This window comes from Silurus meridionalis, chromosome 22 (genome assembly GCF_014805685.1).
Source record: "Silurus meridionalis isolate SWU-2019-XX chromosome 22, ASM1480568v1, whole genome shotgun sequence".
In the NCBI taxonomy this organism is placed as follows: domain Eukaryota; kingdom Metazoa; phylum Chordata; class Actinopteri; order Siluriformes; family Siluridae; genus Silurus; species Silurus meridionalis.
This window is the reverse complement of record NC_060905.1, coordinates 4,940,629-4,959,233: the sequence shown is the minus strand read 5'-3', so window position 1 is coordinate 4,959,233 and position 18,605 is coordinate 4,940,629. Positions and strand designations below refer to the sequence as shown.

Below are 18,605 nucleotides of genomic sequence, written 5' to 3'. Positions count from 1 at the left end.
TTAATTAAATATATATTCAATAACCCATAATTTGGTTTGAAAGATGCAGATGTAGAGGATAGGGGGGTATGGAGACAGATGAAGAAGAGCATTAAATAACCCACAATATGTTTTATATTTTCTAGTCTTTATTATAGCCACCTTTTGCTTGAAAGCTTTATGCAAATTAGTTATTCTCATGGGGTAGTCACCTGGAATGGTTTTTCAATCATTTTGGATTTCCTCATAGGTGTTAAGTTTTAGTTGGCTGCTTTTCCTTTGTTCTCCTGTCCAACTCATCTCAAACCATCTCAACTAGATATAGATTGTTTGATCTAATGCAGCACTCCATCACTCTCCTTCTTTAACAAATAGCTCTTAAATAACCTAGAGGTATCTAATGATCTAATGTCTTTTAACTGGTGTTTGTGCCAATGCAAGTCTCTTCTGCTTATTGTTCTTCCAAAGTAATGGTTTATTTACTGCAATTTGACAATGAAGGCTCACGTAATCTCCTTTTAAAAGTGTGTGTTAAAATACATCTGCCACTTAAACTTCAAGAAGCATTTACGTGGGCTCTAAGCTGAGGTGCTGTATAAAGTGCTTTTAGAGGCCTGTAATTAAAATAATCTTATCCTCTGCAGCAGAAGTAGCTCTTGGTCTTTGTTTCCTAGGATAGTTATCGTGGGAAACTGTTACATCATAGTGTTTGATGGTTTGTGAGACTGCACCTACATTTAAAGTTCTTTTTCTGACAGACTGACCTTCATTTCTTAAAGTAATAATGCTCTGTCTTTTTTATTTACAAAAATAAGTGTTTCTTGCCGTAATATGGATTTCGACAGTAGTTGTAGCATAAATATAAGGGCCATTCACTCTTTACTCCTCCTTTTCTCTGCACAAGACAACTGATGGTCTAAAGCACATTAAGAAGGCAAGAAATGTCTCAAACTCTTGACAAGGTACACTGGTGAACTGAAAACCATTCCAGGTGACTACCTCATGAATCTGATGAGAGAATGCCATGAGTTTTCCAAGCTGTCATCAAAGCTAAAGGTCACTTCTGAAATATAAAACATATTCTGGTCTGTTTAACACTTTTAACTACATAATTCCATGCATGTTTTTTCATAGTTTGGATGTCTTCATTATTAATGTACAATGTTGAAAATAATAGAAATAAAGAAAACTACTTAAGGAGAAGGTTTGTTCAAACTTTTAATTGGTAGTGTATCTATCTATTTATATATACATACATGGATACATACATACATCTTAGATTAGAGAAGGAAGTCAGGACCGTGTGGACACTGAGCAGACGTGCCATCAGGCTGCTTTGTAATTTACTCTGCCCTTTGTTTAGAGAGGCCGAGCTAGGGGAGTGATTTTACTGCTTTAAGACCCCATTTTCAGATTGAGTTTGTGTGTCTCCCATCCTGCACTCTCCATAGTCTGAAGACCAGTAACCACATCTATTGTGTTTCTGTCATTTGCATTTTTACTTTTTTTTACACTGAGCTTTGCATTGAGAGTTCATTTTGCCCCATTCTCCACATAACCTGCTTCTCAAGGACAGATATTCACAGGACATTAGCTGATTTTCTTTCTTGTTATAAGGTAAGATTTTATAAGTTTACAGGTGAAAGTAAATGTTTGCAAATACTTATAACAATGTGTAGATGGTTATATGAATTTTCTTTATCAGTATAACTGTTAAAATCACCTCATCACAAGTATCAGGGTCAAATAGTGTAAGTAAAGATAATAACTGGTGATTTTTTTTCTTCAGAAGTTTTCATTGTATGTATGTATGTATGTAATGTAAATATTATGTAATGTCTGTGTTTGTAATGGAGGCTAATCTTTTATCTATAGCTCATATGTCTATTACTACCTACAATGTTATTTTATTATATTATTTAAGGAACTTTTACATTCTTTCTAATTTGTAAAATTAAACACATCTCTTTTCTAACTCTTGTAGATGATATTAGCTGCATTTTTTCAATTATACCATATATTATAGCATATATTACTCTTATCATTATATAAATAACGACATATAGCTGTGTAATTAGGATGGAAATATAAATGCAATTCAAATAGATGTTCATGAAAATAATAAGCTAGTGATTATTACACATCATGCAAATACTTAAGGATACTTTTCTATGTACATATATATATATTTTATTCTATTTATTAAATAATTCATTTATTACTTAATGTTTTAACTTAGAGCCATATTCAGATTTCGGTATCTATATATCTTTAAATGCAGATTTTTGTTTTATATTATTATATATTCAACTTATACATTACATGAATTAATATGTGTATTTATATAAAAACTTTACCCTTGCACCATATTGTCTGTCAGTACACTAAAGTATGCAATTGGAAGTGCATTGACTGTGAACCTTTGACCATGGAATGAGGATGAGTGTTGAACCTTTTTGTTGACTGTTGGTCTGTTCATGTTGACATGCTAATTAACCCTGCAATCAGCTCCTGCCTGCTGGAGATAGAAAGAAACATCTGGAATGCGTCAAAGCAGCAGAGCCTTCTGATTTGAGTAGAAAAAAGTTGCTGCAGAGAGTGTTGTGTACAACTGCTTCCCTAAATGCCCTTTCTGTATTTTTTCAGAATTTATTTTGCAGACATTACACACTACGATGGAGTGGACAAATATATACCATGCACTGTCTTATCTACTGCTGTTAGTGTGTTTAGTGAAGTTTGGTGTAAATGGAGGTCATCCTGACACCTCAAAGAATGAAGGGGCTCCAAAACGTCCTTCACATTCCCCCGAGCCCAAAATGGGCCGTTGCTCGTACACCTTCATTGTTCCCCAGCAGAAGCTGAAGGGTGCGCTGTGCGTGAGTACAGAGACAGCACGGGCCAACAGCTCTGAGATCGCTGACCTTCGTGTTCAACTTAGTAAACAGCAGGAGCAGCTGGACAGGTTGCGTGTGCGTCTGGAGCGTGACGGGGCGCTGGCAAGTGAGTTGAGCAACCTGCGGAGAGAGAGCGGCACCATGAACGCCCGCATCACCCAGCTGTATGCCCAGCTGCTGCATGAGATCATTAACAAACAGGAGCAGGCAGTGGAGCAGCGACGTCTGGAGGAGCTGCTGCTTAACACCACCTTACAGGTAGCCTCAGTTTTCCCTTCCTTCTTTCTTCCCTTCCAATTAAGATAGCATAGATATTCATAAATATAGCTACATCTTGTCTTTACATGTGTGTACATTGTTTCGCTCCACATCATTGAAACTTCAATATATCGCTGAATACTAATCATTTGGTGAATTAATATATTGACAGAATTTAATCCAGAAATCTAATATTGAAGACAGTGATAGATAAAGAAACCCTTATTATCATGTTCTAGTGCCTTGACAATTTGGCCCAATTATCTTTTGATTTTTTGTGTTGTTCTGATTTCTGATCTGTTTGGCTTCAGGTGCTGCAGATATCCAACAATTACAGAGACCTGGAGAGGAACTATGAAGCACTCACGTCTCTGGTGAACAACCAGACTCAGCTAATGACACAAATGGAAAAAAGGTGTCAGACCAGCATCATCACCAAACCTGAGCAGGTGAGAGGCTTTATTAAAGTACATACATCACATTATTAATAATAATAATAATAATCAGACTGATATGTACTGTACGGGTCTGCACTGATATGTACTGTATATCAATGGAGGCAGAAAGATTATTTGATGCAAAAGGCTGATTTATCAGCGGTCGATCAGTCCGGCATTGTGCAGCACGAGAGCTCCAAACCTAAACATGAAGTCAGGAATGTTCAGAGGGACCAAAGTGCCCAACAGAAACAAACACTGCAGGCAATTCATGGGCTCCTCACCACAGCAACAGACCTACCTACAGAAGCACCGTTCATCAGTTTCCTTGCAACCAAGTCTCCAGGTGAGATTTTTTTCTATGTCTAATGACATTTTTTATTGAAGAAGTGTAAAAACAAATTGTAGTAAAATGGTCTTGCTATTACTGCGTAACTAAAAAGGGAGAGCCAGAAGATACCACAGGCATGAGGGCACACTGGGACTGTTAGATTTTGACAGCTGCCTCTATCTCCATGTGTGTGTGCACTGTGGGTGATGTATGATGCTCAGTATCAGAGATTGTGGGCTTTGTGGGAGAGCTATGTTGAACATTCCTTCATGGCGCACAGATAAGCAAAAGCTGAAAGATAGCTTGTGTGCATGCAGTGCATGACCTTACCGTGGATTGAATAAACATCTCACAATTCCAGGCAGTCTGGATCTTTTACATCCACTCATTAGACATTAATTTCCACACAACCACCTTAGGACTTAGGAAAATTAGCATTAGCAATCAATTTATGGGTGGTCATTATTTGACGTGTATTATTACATTAATAATTAATTAACAAATAACCGTTATATTTACACACAAAATACATAAGCACACCATGCAACACTAAGTCAAATACCAAATATGTTCATAGTGTATTTAACAGCTTCATGAGTTTTCAGTGAATCCAGAATTACATTTTATACTCAAATTGCCTTCATTGCAATTCATAATTGTTACTGAAAATTATGCTTCAAGAAGACTTCTGAATTAAGTTCTTACAGACATTTTTTTTCTTGATACAATTAACCAAAGACTAGCCCAAGATTTACACTTAACATTCTAGCATAATAAACGAATGCCTAGTCAATCAATCCTTCAAATCCTGAGCATGTTTTCTATTCAAGAACACATAGAATAAACAGAAACGTTGTTCTAATTGTTTTTTTTTTATGATTTTTTCTACTCACAATAGCAAATGAAAAGCCTTGATAAAAGCCCACAACTAAAGCAAACTTTTTGAAGCTTGTCTCCACATTGCATATGTCTACTGTTAAAGGCATAGGGAACAAAAGTGATGATAAAGAAGTGATAAAGTATTAGAATGAACACATTTTCACAATCCTTTGATTTGGCTTGCAGAATTATTGTCGGAAATGCTGTTATAGGAAATACATTTCTGTCTTCTAATAGAAGCAGATTGAAGTGCAGATAGTAATTTACTATGCAAACATACGAAACAAGTACGATAACCAAAACAATAAATAACCAGATGATGAAACAAGAACTGTAACCTGAACTGAGAACACCGGCATCCATGAACAATAAACGTTCCACTGAATGTGTTGCACAGTAAGAATAAATGCAAGTGCAAATGATCCATAAATGTGAAACAGGTACAAACAGTCATATGACATGGAACAGGAAGATGCAGTGGTTAATAGGAAATGTAGTTCTGTGGCAAAAAATCTGACAATCAACACTTTACAACCAATCAAACTCTGTCATGTGATACCACATACAGTATTACTATTAATTTTGGCAAATATGGTTTTCTTTTGTTTCAGGTCCATGGCAGGACTGCCAGCACATCCTAGACTCAGGAGAAAGCACCAGTGGTATCTACCTGCTGCAACCACAAAACTCCAATCGTCTGTTCCAGGCATGGTGTGACCAGACCCGGGCACAAGGAGGATGGACTGTGATTCAGAGAAGACTGGATGGCTCTGTAAACTTCTTCAGGAACTGGGATCAGTACAAGGTTGGCTTAGCTCAAGCACACATTCGGACAAATTACTTAATAAGGATATGTAATATACAATAGGCCAGACTGTAAAAAGACCCGAGTAACCACTACCCTGATGCTACTTAGTTATATCAAAATGTTATTTCCTTTTTAATTATGGAATACCACTAAAAGACAGGAAGTGATAATTTGTCTAAAATTAGAATTGGCATACCTATAAAAGTTTTATAGAACCTCTGAGCATTTATAATAATTAAAAGTATATAGTAGGTCTCTTGGTGCTTTGTCTGAATTAGTGGTTTGTTGTTTAAAGCCATGTTTGGGAGTAATGATTTATGATTAGTCTGCTTCTCAGCTTGCCCACAGAGATGAACGTTCTGTATAAACATGCATGCACACCACAGGCAATTGCGTTAAGGCTACACTGAAATGCACTGAAACATTTACTATATTTTCAGCTGTGGGTTTGAAACAGGATGATAATCTGTTCAAATGTAATCACATTTTAAATGATCCGCCTTTTACACAGCAAGGTTTTGGTAATCTGGATGGTGAGTACTGGTTGGGTCTGGAGAATCTCTACTGGCTGACCACACAGACTTCCTACAAGCTTCGAGTGCACATGGAGGACTGGCAGGGTCGACAAGCATTCGCAGAGTATGACAGCTTTCACATAGAGCCTGAGAGTGACTGGTACCGCATGAGACTGGGATCATACCAGGGAACAGCTGGCGACTCACTCTCCTGGCACAGTAATAAAGCTTTCACCACACTCGACCGTGACAAGGATGCCTACTCAGGTAGCCAAGCGTTTGTTTATTTAAAAAAAATTTAAATTCACTTTTCAGACATAAACCTGCTTAATCTGAATTTACATCTCATGGGGTTCCAGAGAATTTACTTATCAATTGAATTCTACTCAAAATTTCCCCAAATATTCTGTTAATGCCAGAAAAGTTAATGCCAGAGTGCTAGGTAATGTTAATCAACGTCAACAATGTCAAATACAGTGCACGTTTTCTGTATAATAGAGTCTCATGTGTGTCCTTCTATAGGAAACTGTGCTCATTACCAAAAGGGAGGATGGTGGTACCACATGTGTGCTCACTCAAACCTGAATGGGGTTTGGTACAGAGGCGGCCATTATCGTGGCCGCTACCAGGACGGCGTGTACTGGGCTGAGTTCCATGGGGGCTCGTACTCTCTCAAAAGGGTCACCATGATGGTTAAACCCATTCAACCCATTCAAACACTGGTGAAGTAAAGTCACACTGACTGCTGAAGTGTACAGATGGGCAAATTAAGCAACATTCTCAGAAGTCTCAGAAATTGCAGGTTCTGTTTCATTCTCCTGGAATTGCTGAATGCATCTGATAAATGCATTGTAAAATTTCTGAATGAAATCCTGTGAATAATAATCAGTGATATCTGTGTGCAAAAATCTGAATTGACTGTGAATGTGATTATGCATTATATACACCCCAACTGTTCCCTTTTCACAACATATGCATAAATTAAACTGTTTCGCATGTTCACATGTACTAATATACATTTTATTTTAAATGATACATACCATAATTTGTGTAGATTTTTGTGTAACCAATAAATATAATGGATTTAGATTTGAAGAAAGAAGATATAAATAGAGAGCACAAATAGAGTCGACAGAATTTAAGTAGTATTGTGTTAATGCAATAAAGTATTATTTTTGTCATATTTATTCTTTAATAGAGTTTTATAGTTACACTTGCAAAAAATATTTTACTCTTTACATTTATATTCAGAGCTCCAAAGAACTAATTACAAATCTTTTTTCATACATCAAATACAAGGGGTTTGGTTTAGCATCAATTAAAGATCATCAGTGTAGAAAAAAAATTATTATATTATTATATTAAGAAAGATATTATGAAAGTGTGCACTTAAACTGTCTGTGTGCATTTTAATAAGGATTAAAATGCCACAGGACTGCAGTGTAAAAATTGAGGATTTGGGCACCTGGACCTACCTCAGTAAAATACTTAAATAGACTTATATAAAATGTGGTGGCTACTTTTGCTTTACCAGATGACACAAACTCCATATAATTTAAAGATAGCAACACTTTATAGCACACACTTTCAATTAAAGTCAGTTTAATCACAAAAAACAGAACTCAGTCATCACATGCTTTTATAACACACAAACACACTCTGTTCTTGTTCTAATTTCCTTTTTCTATTCAGGTTTTTGTCCCTACAAGCGTGTTTGCTAATTGCCTGACCTTTTGTCTGTTTTTTGCATTCTTCCCTTGTTTCACAATTTCTTTTGTTTTTACTGGTTATTATAAGTTTTTATAGACAGCTATAGAATGTTTTTATTTGTATAAAGTTGTTCATTGTTACATCAAGTTGATAATCAAATGTTTTCATGCCTTCATAATAATTATTTTAAAACCTGCTTTAATAAAAAAGGCTTACCAGAGCTAAAGCCCCAGTGCTTGTGACTGCCTGGGGGCCTGACTCACAATGACAAGCAGATCATTTTTTACATTGAATTTTGCTTATTAATATTTTAGGATTTTTTTAAATATGGAAGGATATTCCAGACAATTTTAAAAAGGAATTGCAAATCGTATTTTCAATTGTGTTTTCCATATGTTGCCGCAAAAAATATGACGTAATCCAAACTCAATTGCAAATCTTTCATTACCGTTTACGTTTTTCGCTTTCGCGAATCCACAGTGACTGCCAAATTTCAAATAGAAAAGCAAAGTCCAATCCCAACTGTATTTCCTGTGTCCTACGAGTTATGACCATGACATATACAAATAGCATTATTAATTACTACGTCTGCTTATTCACTTTCTTTGCGCTGCGTATGTAGCCTGACAAAACTCAAATCTAATCTTAATTCTGTTTGAATTTCCGATGCCTTGCACAGAAAGGTGTCAAACAAGTGTCAAGAGTGGACAAAATTATTGGCCATGTTTGTATTGGGAAGTGACATCACTCACAGTCGATGGCCAACAGGGCAAATGCCAGTAATAGACGATTTTTCTGAATGTTTTGAACAATGAAGGTAGTCGGTGAAATTGTGGCGGACATTATGATGCTCACGCAGCAAGCTGATGACATTTTATACTCTACAGATTTCCTCTTATTTAGAAGTGATTTAGTTTTGGACAGGTAAAATTTGTTTGATGAAAAGCGCCATCAGTAATGTCTTCGCCAACCTAAGTGGAATGACTAACAGGCTTTTACACGTCCTCTCACCAACATTTAATGAACAGTGGCAGCTGATGTTTGAATTTATCGAACTTCTCTGGGTCATCAATTTTAAGCTGTATTTTAGCAAGAGCGGTCAGAAAATACAATGGTCACGAGCAACCTGTTTTGTGCTTATTACAAATGCGTTTGAATGGTAAATAAAAAACTAATTTGTGTTGTTTTTGTGTTATACCCATTGTTTTACACTTTCTCTGGTAAAGATAAATCCATAATTAACTAGATTTTATATCTAAAAAGAAAAGATTTATTTGAGTTGCAATGTTGTTACAAACGAGTGAATGTTTTTTTTTATTATTTTTTACTTTAATGCCAAATATCTTGTTATTGCATGATTATGTCTTGCTTTACTATCATTATTGTATAGTCTATTATTAACTAGTTTTTGTATTTATGTGTGGTCCGTGTCTGTAAATTCATTTTGTAAATTTAATAGCCTCATACACAAAACTATGTTTAAAAAACAGCTTATAATAGAATTATTTTTCCTATTGTTGAATAAAACACCACACACATGAAAACATTCAAATCCTATAATAATCCTTTTTCCATTTCGTTGTCTTCTAGTTTTTACTATTCTTCAGAAAGATCTTCAGAAAGATAAAATAAAATAAAATAAAATGTGGATTAATTATTTAATAGCTTTACTTATAATAAGTTAATTGAATAGACTTATAGATTAATTGTCACAGTTCATATTTGTTTTAAATTTGAAAATAGTTACAGATTTGCATTGCAAATAAATGAAGCTACATTTGCCTACTGTGCTTAAATAATTCTAAGAAGGTGTGAAGAAATGTTAAAAAAGTAAGAATGTGAACAAACAGAAGAAAAATATAAATCAGTGTAATATTTAGTGTGACGACCCTTTGGCTTTTAGTTCTTACTTTTGCACACTTGCACAAAGTCAGGGTTTTTGTAGGATCAGAGTGATGATTAATCAAGCAGGTGCTAATGATCATCAATTTCATAAGTAGGTTGAAACAATCTTTAACTGAAACAAAAACAATTTAGGACGCTTCAGTCTGGGTGAGGAACAGCCAAACTCTACTGAGGTGAGGTTGTGGAAGACAGTTTCAAGTCATAGGCCATACACCATGTGAAGTCTGAGCACAGCAACAAGACACAAGATAGTTCTACTGCATCAACAAGGTCTCTCTCAGGTAAATATTTCAAACCAGACTGGGGTTTAAACATGTGCTGTTCAAGCTATTTAAAAAAAAAAAAAAAAAAGCACACAGACATTAATAATTTTGAAGACAATAGACACAGTGGACTGCCAAGGAAACTTGATGAAGCAGATATAAGACACATCATGCTTACTACCCTTTGACTTTGGAAAATGTCCAGCAGTGCCATCAGCAAAGAACTGAAGGAAATAAGTGAGACCTTGGTACACCCTCTACTGGTGTGTCTGGAGAAGTCTGGCCAAAAGTGGTCTACATTGAAGAATAGACGTTAATAAAGTTATGTCCAAAAATGCCAGAACTATGATGTGGAAACAGAAATATTTGGCTGTAGCAAAAAAAAAGAAACTAGGGCTGGAACGAAATACAATAATGAGTGTCTGCAGGAAAGAGTAAAGTTGGTCAGGCTCTTGACATTGGTGCTATTGTCGGAGTGGCTTTACTGCCTGTTATCAATCTGAATGTCCTTTGAATGAGATTTGTGATCTCTCTGTAAAACAAAAGGTGCATTTTCATGCATATCTGAGCAGTTTTAGCCAAAGTGTGACCAACATTTGTTATGTAATGAATGTAGACAAATCTTCAGTGTAGCAGAAATCTTTTTGAAGCCTGCCAAAAATCTGTGCCTTGCAACAATCCTGTCTTTGAGCTCTGCAGGCAGTTCCTTTGACCTCATGGCTTGGCTTTTGCTCTGATATGCATTGTCAGCTTATAGAGTAGTGCCTTGGAAATCATCAATAGATACCAATTAACAAACTTTTCCACAAGTTGACTTCAGACTAGGTGTAGAAACATCTCAGCAATGATCAAGAGAACTGGGAGGCACCAGAGCTAATTTTAAGTGTTGTTGCAAAGGGTCTGAATACCTATGTAAATGTGATATTTTAGTTTTTTAAATAAAAATAATTGCTAGAATTCTTCACTTTGTCATTATGGGGTACTATGTGTAAATGAATAAGAAAAAAAATCAATGTAAAAAGGCAACACTTTCCGAAATGCGTGTGATTGTATGTGTGTAATAAATATACATATATATTTTTTGATTTCGAAGAAATAAAAACCAATTTTACCTTTAAAGAAAAAGGATGCTGTATTACTTTCTTGCATATGAGTTCATGACCAAGCCAGCTGGTAAATATACACACAAGTATATAACACTTGTAATATAATGCAATATACTTCTCAATTGGCTTTGTATGCAAGGAAGTAACACCGAGGATATTTTTTTTTCTTTTCTGAGAAAACACTTCTATCTTTCTCAGAATAGGGTTTCTAATTTTAAGATCACATATGCTGAACAGGCTTCTATGCTGGCACAGGTTATTTCCTTTGTGTTTCATTATGCTCAATGCAGACAGGAAAAACATTTTGATTTGCCACAACTGGAGAATTAATTCTTTAATCATATTTATCATTGTCACCTGTAGGTCTTCTGGTAAAATCGGACCATGCTGTACTTTACAGAGCTAACTAGCCTTGTTCTCATGGTCCTAATCTCAATCATAAATGGTGGTAAGTCGGCATCTTTTTTTGTAAATTTTTAAGATTATATTCAAGATCATATTCTGTTTGTATTTTTCACCTTTCTGTCATAAAAGATATGAAAGGAGAGTTATTAACTTCAGCACATGGAACTTACATGTTGCTTGTTTTCTGTCCTTAATGTTTATTGCTTAGTTATTTAATCTACAGCATATTATATGATAACTACTTAAAATTAAAGACAAAACTAAAAATCAATATTGCTTAGACCCACTGATTGGGTTAAATTTCAAAATGTAAAATGTTCCTGTATGATATGTGCTCACATTTGCCATGTTAAAAACAACACTTTTAAAAACAGGACAACTGAAAAAAACATTTATTTGGGGTTGAAGCACATTTGACAACTATTTTACTGCTTTGGAACAATGTCTATTTTTAAAAGTGCAATACAAGTAAAATTATACTGAAATTGCTGTAAAATGGGCGATTTCACAGTTCCACTTCTACATTTCACAGTTCTACTTGAGGCCAGATAGTCATTACTCTTTTACAACTGTATACTCTAAGAATATATACTACATACAAGTCAAACACTTTCTTGTTAAAAGGAACACCAGAATCATTATTTATTTTAATAAAGTTTCTAGAAGTTATACACTTAATATTGGATGAGGCTTAGGCTTAAATTGCTTTCATTAAATGCAGTCAAAATGTTGGAAATAAAAGCATCCAAAGATCCCAGATTAACATGCACTATACGCATGGATTCATCATATGTGTCTTTACTGAAAGGCTATTAAAATAAGCATAGCTTCACTGCAGGTTTAAACAGGTTTAGTTACGTCTTCTGTCTATATCTGTCAGAGAACCACCAGCCATGCCGCCCTCTAACGCTCAACACTCCCGCTCAGCCCCCCCTTTTGCAGGTAATAATCCCATTAAAATCCAGCCTGATAAACTAGTGGTGGAGTTTGGCACATCAGCTTCAGCTAACTGTTCCATAAACACCACCCACCATGGCATGGGCTGGGAGGCATCACAGGCAGCAGTACAAATGGTGGATAATGTCCAGTCCCTCACCTGGAAGGTAGAGACTCTGACACACTGGGACATAAATCCAGTGTGCTACGTCCTTGCAGACGCAGACGAGCAGTGGCATCTCCAGCTCCAAGTTACTGTATACAGTAAGTGGTTTCTTGCCTTTAGACTTTAAGATCTAAAGTAGTACTTTATGCTCTGTACAAAGTGTGATATATGATACTTAGAAAACCTCTACTTTTTTTCTACAGAGCATCCAGACCTGGTGTCTATTAGCACTGTGAGTTACACGGGGCCGATGATTGAAGGCAGACAGTACGAGCTCCAGTGTGATGTTCAGAATGTTGCTCCTGTTCGTCTCCTTAATGTGAACTGGTACAAAGGACAACAGCTAGTGCAAAGTGACAGCTTTACTGATGAGACCAAAACTCCAGTTAGTAAAACAATGACACTTCAGGTCTCCACACGAAGAGGTGATGATGGAGTTCAGTATAGATGTGAGGCAGAGCTGAAACTAGGACCAGAAGGACCTCAACCTCCTCCTAGAGTGACATCAGATCCTCTCACCATTAGAGTGCACCGTGAGTGTTTCATAAACTCTTGAAAAAAATATTTTTTATATAACCTATTATAAAAAGGTAATAGTTTATGGTGTTTTTGGAGAAAACAATTTTATGTGTAATAATAAAACAAAAAATCACTCCACTATACATCTCAATACAGATGACTCTGTCCAGAACTCAGCAGTTATAATTAATCCAATCTGAAGTGCACAAGAATTCATAAAAACACTTCAATTTCACATTCAATTAAAAAGTAAAGTAGCAATGCCGGCTTTTTAAAAGTAACACCAGAATATTAATTTTAATAAAGTTTTAGAGGTTATACACTTAATATCGGATGAGGCTTAGGCTTAAATAGCTTTCATCAAATGCAGACAAAATGCTGGAACTGAGAGCATCCAAAGATCCCAGATTAACATGCACTATAAGCATGAATCCACCATATCTGTGTCTTTACCTAAAAGAAAGGCTGTTAAAATAAGCACAGCATCTCTGCAGCACAGTGAAACCTATTTTCTTTGCATTTTGTTTTTGTGGTTTTGTGATTTATGTTAATATCAAGAGGGTTCATTAAACAGGTTCTGTTACGTCTGCTTTCTATATCATATAAAAAATGTTTTGCATGAGGTTCACACCCTTCAGACAAATAGCACCCAAATGTGAAACTGAATTTATCGTGCTTATCGTACATTGTGCATTAGTCCAAGACCATCTCCAAGATCTGCATTTTATGTGCTCTACAGATTAGATCATTTATTTTTTAATCTCTCAGTTTACATGTAATTTTAACCTAATTTTATAACATAAGATTAATGAACAATGGTACATTTATCTTTCTCTATAATAGTATACTGATATAAATTAAGTAATATGTTTTTGCAGGTAATAATCCCATTAAAATCCAGCCTGATAAATTAGTGGTGGAGTTTGGCACATCAGCTTCAGCTAACTGTTCCATAACCACCACCCACCATGGCATGGGCTGGGAGGCATCACAGGGAGCAGTAGACCTGGTGGATGATGTCCAGTCCCTCACCTGGATGGTAGAGACTCTGAAATACTGGGACATATATCCAGTGTGCTTCATCTTTGCAGACGCATACGAGCAGTGGGAACTCGAGCTCCAACTTACTATTTACAGTGAGTGGTTTCTTACCTTTAGTCTTTGAGATCTAAAGTAGTACTTATGCTATGTACAAAGTGTGATATATGATACTTAGAAAACCTCTACTCTTTTCCCACAGAGCATCCAGACCTGGTGTCTATCAGTACTGTAAATCACACAGGGCCGATGATTGAAGGCAGACAGTACGAGCTCCAGTGTGATGTTCAGAATGTTGCTCCTGTTCGTTTCCTTAATGTAAACTGGTACAAAGAACAACAGCTAGTGCAAAGTGACAGCTTTACTGATGAGACCAAAACTCCAGTTAATAAAACAATGACACTTCAGGTCTCTGCACGAAGAGGTGATGATGGAGTTCAGTATAGATGTGAGGCAGAGCTGAAACTAGGACCAGAAGGACCTCAACCTCCTCCTAGAGTGACATCAGATCCTCTCACCATTACAGTGCACCGTGAGTGTTTCATAAACTCTTTACACTTTTTGTACTAGTATTTTTTTATATAACTGTTTTTAAAAAAGTGTATCAATTAGGCTGTTATAATAAGGTAATATTTTATTATGTTTGGGAGAAAAAGACTTTATGTATAATAGTAAAACAAAAAAATCACTCCACTATACATTTCAATACAGATGACTCTGTCCAGAACTCACAAGAACTGCACAAGAATTCATAAAAACATAAAAATTAAAAAATAAAGTAGCTTTAGTAGAAGTAAAATATTAAATGTATATGTAATATTATATATATGTAATAATTAAACATTATGTACCATTATATTTGTTTTAACAGATTTTTTTACTCAATGTACGTCTTTCAGTTCCAGATTAATTTAGAAAGTAATGATATATATTCTGATATTTTCAGAATAATAACCACCATCAAAACTTGAATTTAAATTATAAAAAAAAATCGTTTGCTATCATGTATCCATAATGCAGCAACATTTATAGCATTATATCAGAAATTTGCGTGTATAAATCTTCTACAAAGATGTTCCAGTAATTGAATCAGCTGATCCATCAAAAATAGTAAATGAAAAATGGTGAATGGTGGATTTCCCTGCACTGTTGAGGGAAACCCAGAGCCTGAAGTGAGCTTTCATTTCATTGGGATCGACACAAGAAAAGTCTAATTAAATTGGTGCGATTGTCGGCTAGAGTGGCTTTACTGCCTGTTATTAATCTGAATGTCCTCTGTGGTTTGTGATCTCTCTGTAAATCAAAAGGTGCACCAGAACATAAAATTCATGCATCTCTGAGCAGTTTTAGCCAAAGTGTGACCAACATTTTTTATGTATAGATGTAGTCAAATTTTTGCATAATTTTATTGCAAAAATCCAAACTAAGGTGAAACATAACATCTAATATTATGCTAGAAAGCAAAAAAGTAATAATATATAATACTAGTAAATAAAATAACACAGTATTGTGTATTTTTAGATTCATTATTATGCAGAAATGCTTACATGGGCTTTAAAAGCTCAACATTTTAAAACTTAAGCCATTGAACCCAAATGAGAAGTGTATTTGTACATCAACTATTTACAGTGTAGTGGAAAAGCAAATATTTTAAAAAGCTATGTGCAACTCTCTTTATAAAACCCAATGTGTTTATTAAAAAACTGCTGACATGGGTTCTAAAATATCATTAATTATCAGATAAAACCGGATGGAAAAACGGCTTTGTGCAAGTATTTTCATAATTTATTTTATTATTATTATTATTATTATTATTATTATTATTATTATTATTATTATTATTATTATTGTTATTGTTATAAGAACAGCCTAAATGACAGAAGTCTGATGTCTCTGGTTTGAGTGTAAGATAATAAGTTGATTAAATATTTAATCAACTATGAAATTTTTTTATTCAGATAATATGATTAAATGTGAATATTAAATAGGTATTTAAAAAAATATGAACACAATAAGAGAACATTAAGAATGCACTACTCATTTCCTAATGAATCTCCCTTTTTCTTCTTTTTTTCAGCTAATGAACTTCAGGAGTTCTGTGTTATTACATAGATTTTTTTTATCCATATCTTTAACTGTGATTTAGTTTTTTGGATTTATGGAAATAGTCTGGGAAAAATAACATGTACTTTACTTAGGATGCATATAAAATGATTTATCCTTTAAACTCTGATGATGTCAACCAAGGCCTAAGGAACAATGAGGAAAAAATAAGTTTTTAGAAAATTTTCCTGTCATTATATCTTTCTTTGAATCATACTAAAGATTTTCAGTGGAATTTAAATCTAAAGACTGAGGTGATCACTCGGGAACATTCCAGGAACTAAACTTTTTTTTTTTTTTTTTTTTAATTATTGTCTTGCTGGGAATTTCATTGATAAATCAAGCTTTAATTTAAACACTGAAATTATCACATAACATGGGTCACGGGGCATGGGATAACTCTGGGATATGCAGACAAAGAATTTCACTGTGTTTTAATGTACATCTGACACGTATACAGCACCTTCACCTGTACATTTCCCCAAAGATGATAATGCCAGATAAATCAGTTCCTACATCAGTAAAACAATACACAGCTCCATAAATGACCATTATTTTTGTTCTTCATCACCATTGCCTTTGTTATTAGCAGACATACCACTGATCTCTGAATTTTTTGGTTTCAGTTTGATTCCATCAGTCCCTAAAACTCTTCATGTCTCAGACCTTCAACTACTAGACTACTAGAAACTGTATGAAATTAAAATGTAATGATGTGGATTGTGATTAAAAAGTCGATGCATTAAAATGTGTAAATGCATTTATTAACAGAATGATGCTGATGATGATGCTTCAAAATAAATTTACTGTTAAATCTTTATGACATCTAATGTAATATTTTTAGTCTGTAACACCATCTACTACTACAGCTACATTAATTTGGATTTTTTTATTGTTACTTGCTTGAAGTTTAAGGTTTAAAATTAAGCCATGATAAACGTTTATATTTATATAATTTCATATATATTCAATTAATAAGTTTCCCTCCAGTCATCAATCCTTTTATTGAAATAAAGCCACTGGAATCTTCAGGTTTTTATATATATTAATATAGATGGTCCATAATCAAATGAATTATCATTGCTTTCAATGTTTTGTGTATATTTTTTTCTTTCTTTCTTTCACCCTCTCCTCTCTGGATTGTCAAACTCAGTTTGGTTGTAAAACATCTGACCTGGCAACCCTTTTCCAAGATAAGTAATCACACCACACGTAAATACACGAAATTGAGAAAGAAAATCTCCACACCTGGCTGCTTACTTATGATCCCGCCTCCCTTCTTTCCAATTGGTTCAAATTTACAGTCAGTTCTTCTATTGGCTAATAAACCGGATCCAGTATTGGAGGCGGTCGTTTACGGAATACGGGTTGGAAAGATAGCCATACTAAACGTGTATTGTATTGCGCATGCCTATTGCGTGCTCCATCGAAGAACGCGACGAAGAAATGATCGGCGCGCTGGTTTGTGTCGCCGCCATGTGGCCAAAATAAGAACTATGTTAATTTAAGAAATCTGCATAAATTTAAAAGAAAACGCAAACAAAATAAAAAAACGGACGTTTCATGCCAATTATTTATTATTATTATTATTATTATTATTATTATTATTATTATTATTACTATAACACAATAACAATAACTAATAATTATTATTATATATAATAATATTAATAATTATTATTATAATTATTATAAATGACATTTACCATTTACCGTAATTGTGCACTTTAATTAAAACCGGATCCAGTATAGAAGCAGACATTTTTGGAATGCGTGTTGCGAAAAAAGTCCTAATAAACGTGTCTTTGTGTCGCCGCCATGTGGCCAAAATAAGAACTTGTCCGTATTTGAATTTATATATAAAATAAGAACTATTATTAATTACAAATAATAATAACAATATTATTGTTATTATTATTATTATTATTATTATTATTATTATATAGATTTCACTTGTCCGTTTATATATATATATATATATATATATATATATATATATATATATATATATATATATATATTTATTTATTTATTGTGGTTATTATTATATAGATTTAACTTGTCCGTTTTGTGGCGACCCCTAACGGGAGAAGCCGAAAGAAAGTTTTTAAGTCAAGTCAAGTCAAGTCAAGTTTATTTGTATAGCGCTTTTCACAACAGACATTGTCTCAAAGCAGCTTTACACAAATCAACAGTGATGGTGAATGGTGTGCATTTGTCCCTGATGAGCAAGCCGTGACTGTGGCAAGGAAAAACTCCTTAGATGTTATGAGGAAGAAACCTTGAGAGGAACCAGACTCAAAAGGGGAACCCATCCTCATCTGGGTGACATCAAGAGTTTGATCATAAA

General features: G+C 34.5%; 2 protein-coding genes across 3 annotated transcripts; both read left to right on the top strand.

Annotated features, from left to right (window-relative positions):
• Nucleotides 1-1,407: 1,407 nt before the first annotated feature.
• angptl6 (angiopoietin-like 6) lies at nucleotides 1,408-9,292 on the top strand. The gene is made up of 7 exons (XM_046834338.1): nucleotides 1,408-1,596; nucleotides 2,626-3,134; nucleotides 3,446-3,583; nucleotides 3,698-3,917; nucleotides 5,393-5,586; nucleotides 6,101-6,371; nucleotides 6,627-9,292. Exons 2-7 carry the CDS (start codon nucleotides 2,655-2,657, stop codon nucleotides 6,833-6,835), a joined length of 1,512 nt encoding a protein of 503 aa, XP_046690294.1. The 5' UTR covers nucleotides 1,408-1,596; nucleotides 2,626-2,654; the 3' UTR covers nucleotides 6,836-9,292.
• Nucleotides 9,293-11,281: 1,989 nt separating this feature from the next.
• Nucleotides 11,282-16,550, top strand: LOC124376186. 2 transcript variants are annotated; one of them, XM_046835160.1, is made up of 7 exons: nucleotides 11,282-11,343; nucleotides 11,452-11,536; nucleotides 12,421-12,693; nucleotides 12,799-13,128; nucleotides 13,993-14,250; nucleotides 14,355-14,684; nucleotides 16,230-16,550. In XM_046835160.1, exons 2-7 carry the CDS (start codon nucleotides 11,473-11,475, stop codon nucleotides 16,262-16,264), a joined length of 1,290 nt encoding a protein of 429 aa, XP_046691116.1. In that variant the 5' UTR covers nucleotides 11,282-11,343; nucleotides 11,452-11,472; the 3' UTR covers nucleotides 16,265-16,550. The 2 variants fall into 2 exon arrangements, with proteins under 2 accessions (XP_046691116.1, XP_046691117.1); XM_046835161.1 differs by lacking the exon at nucleotides 11,282-11,343 and having other exon boundaries at nucleotides 11,403-11,536.
• The last annotated feature ends 2,055 nt before the right edge of the window (nucleotides 16,551-18,605 follow it).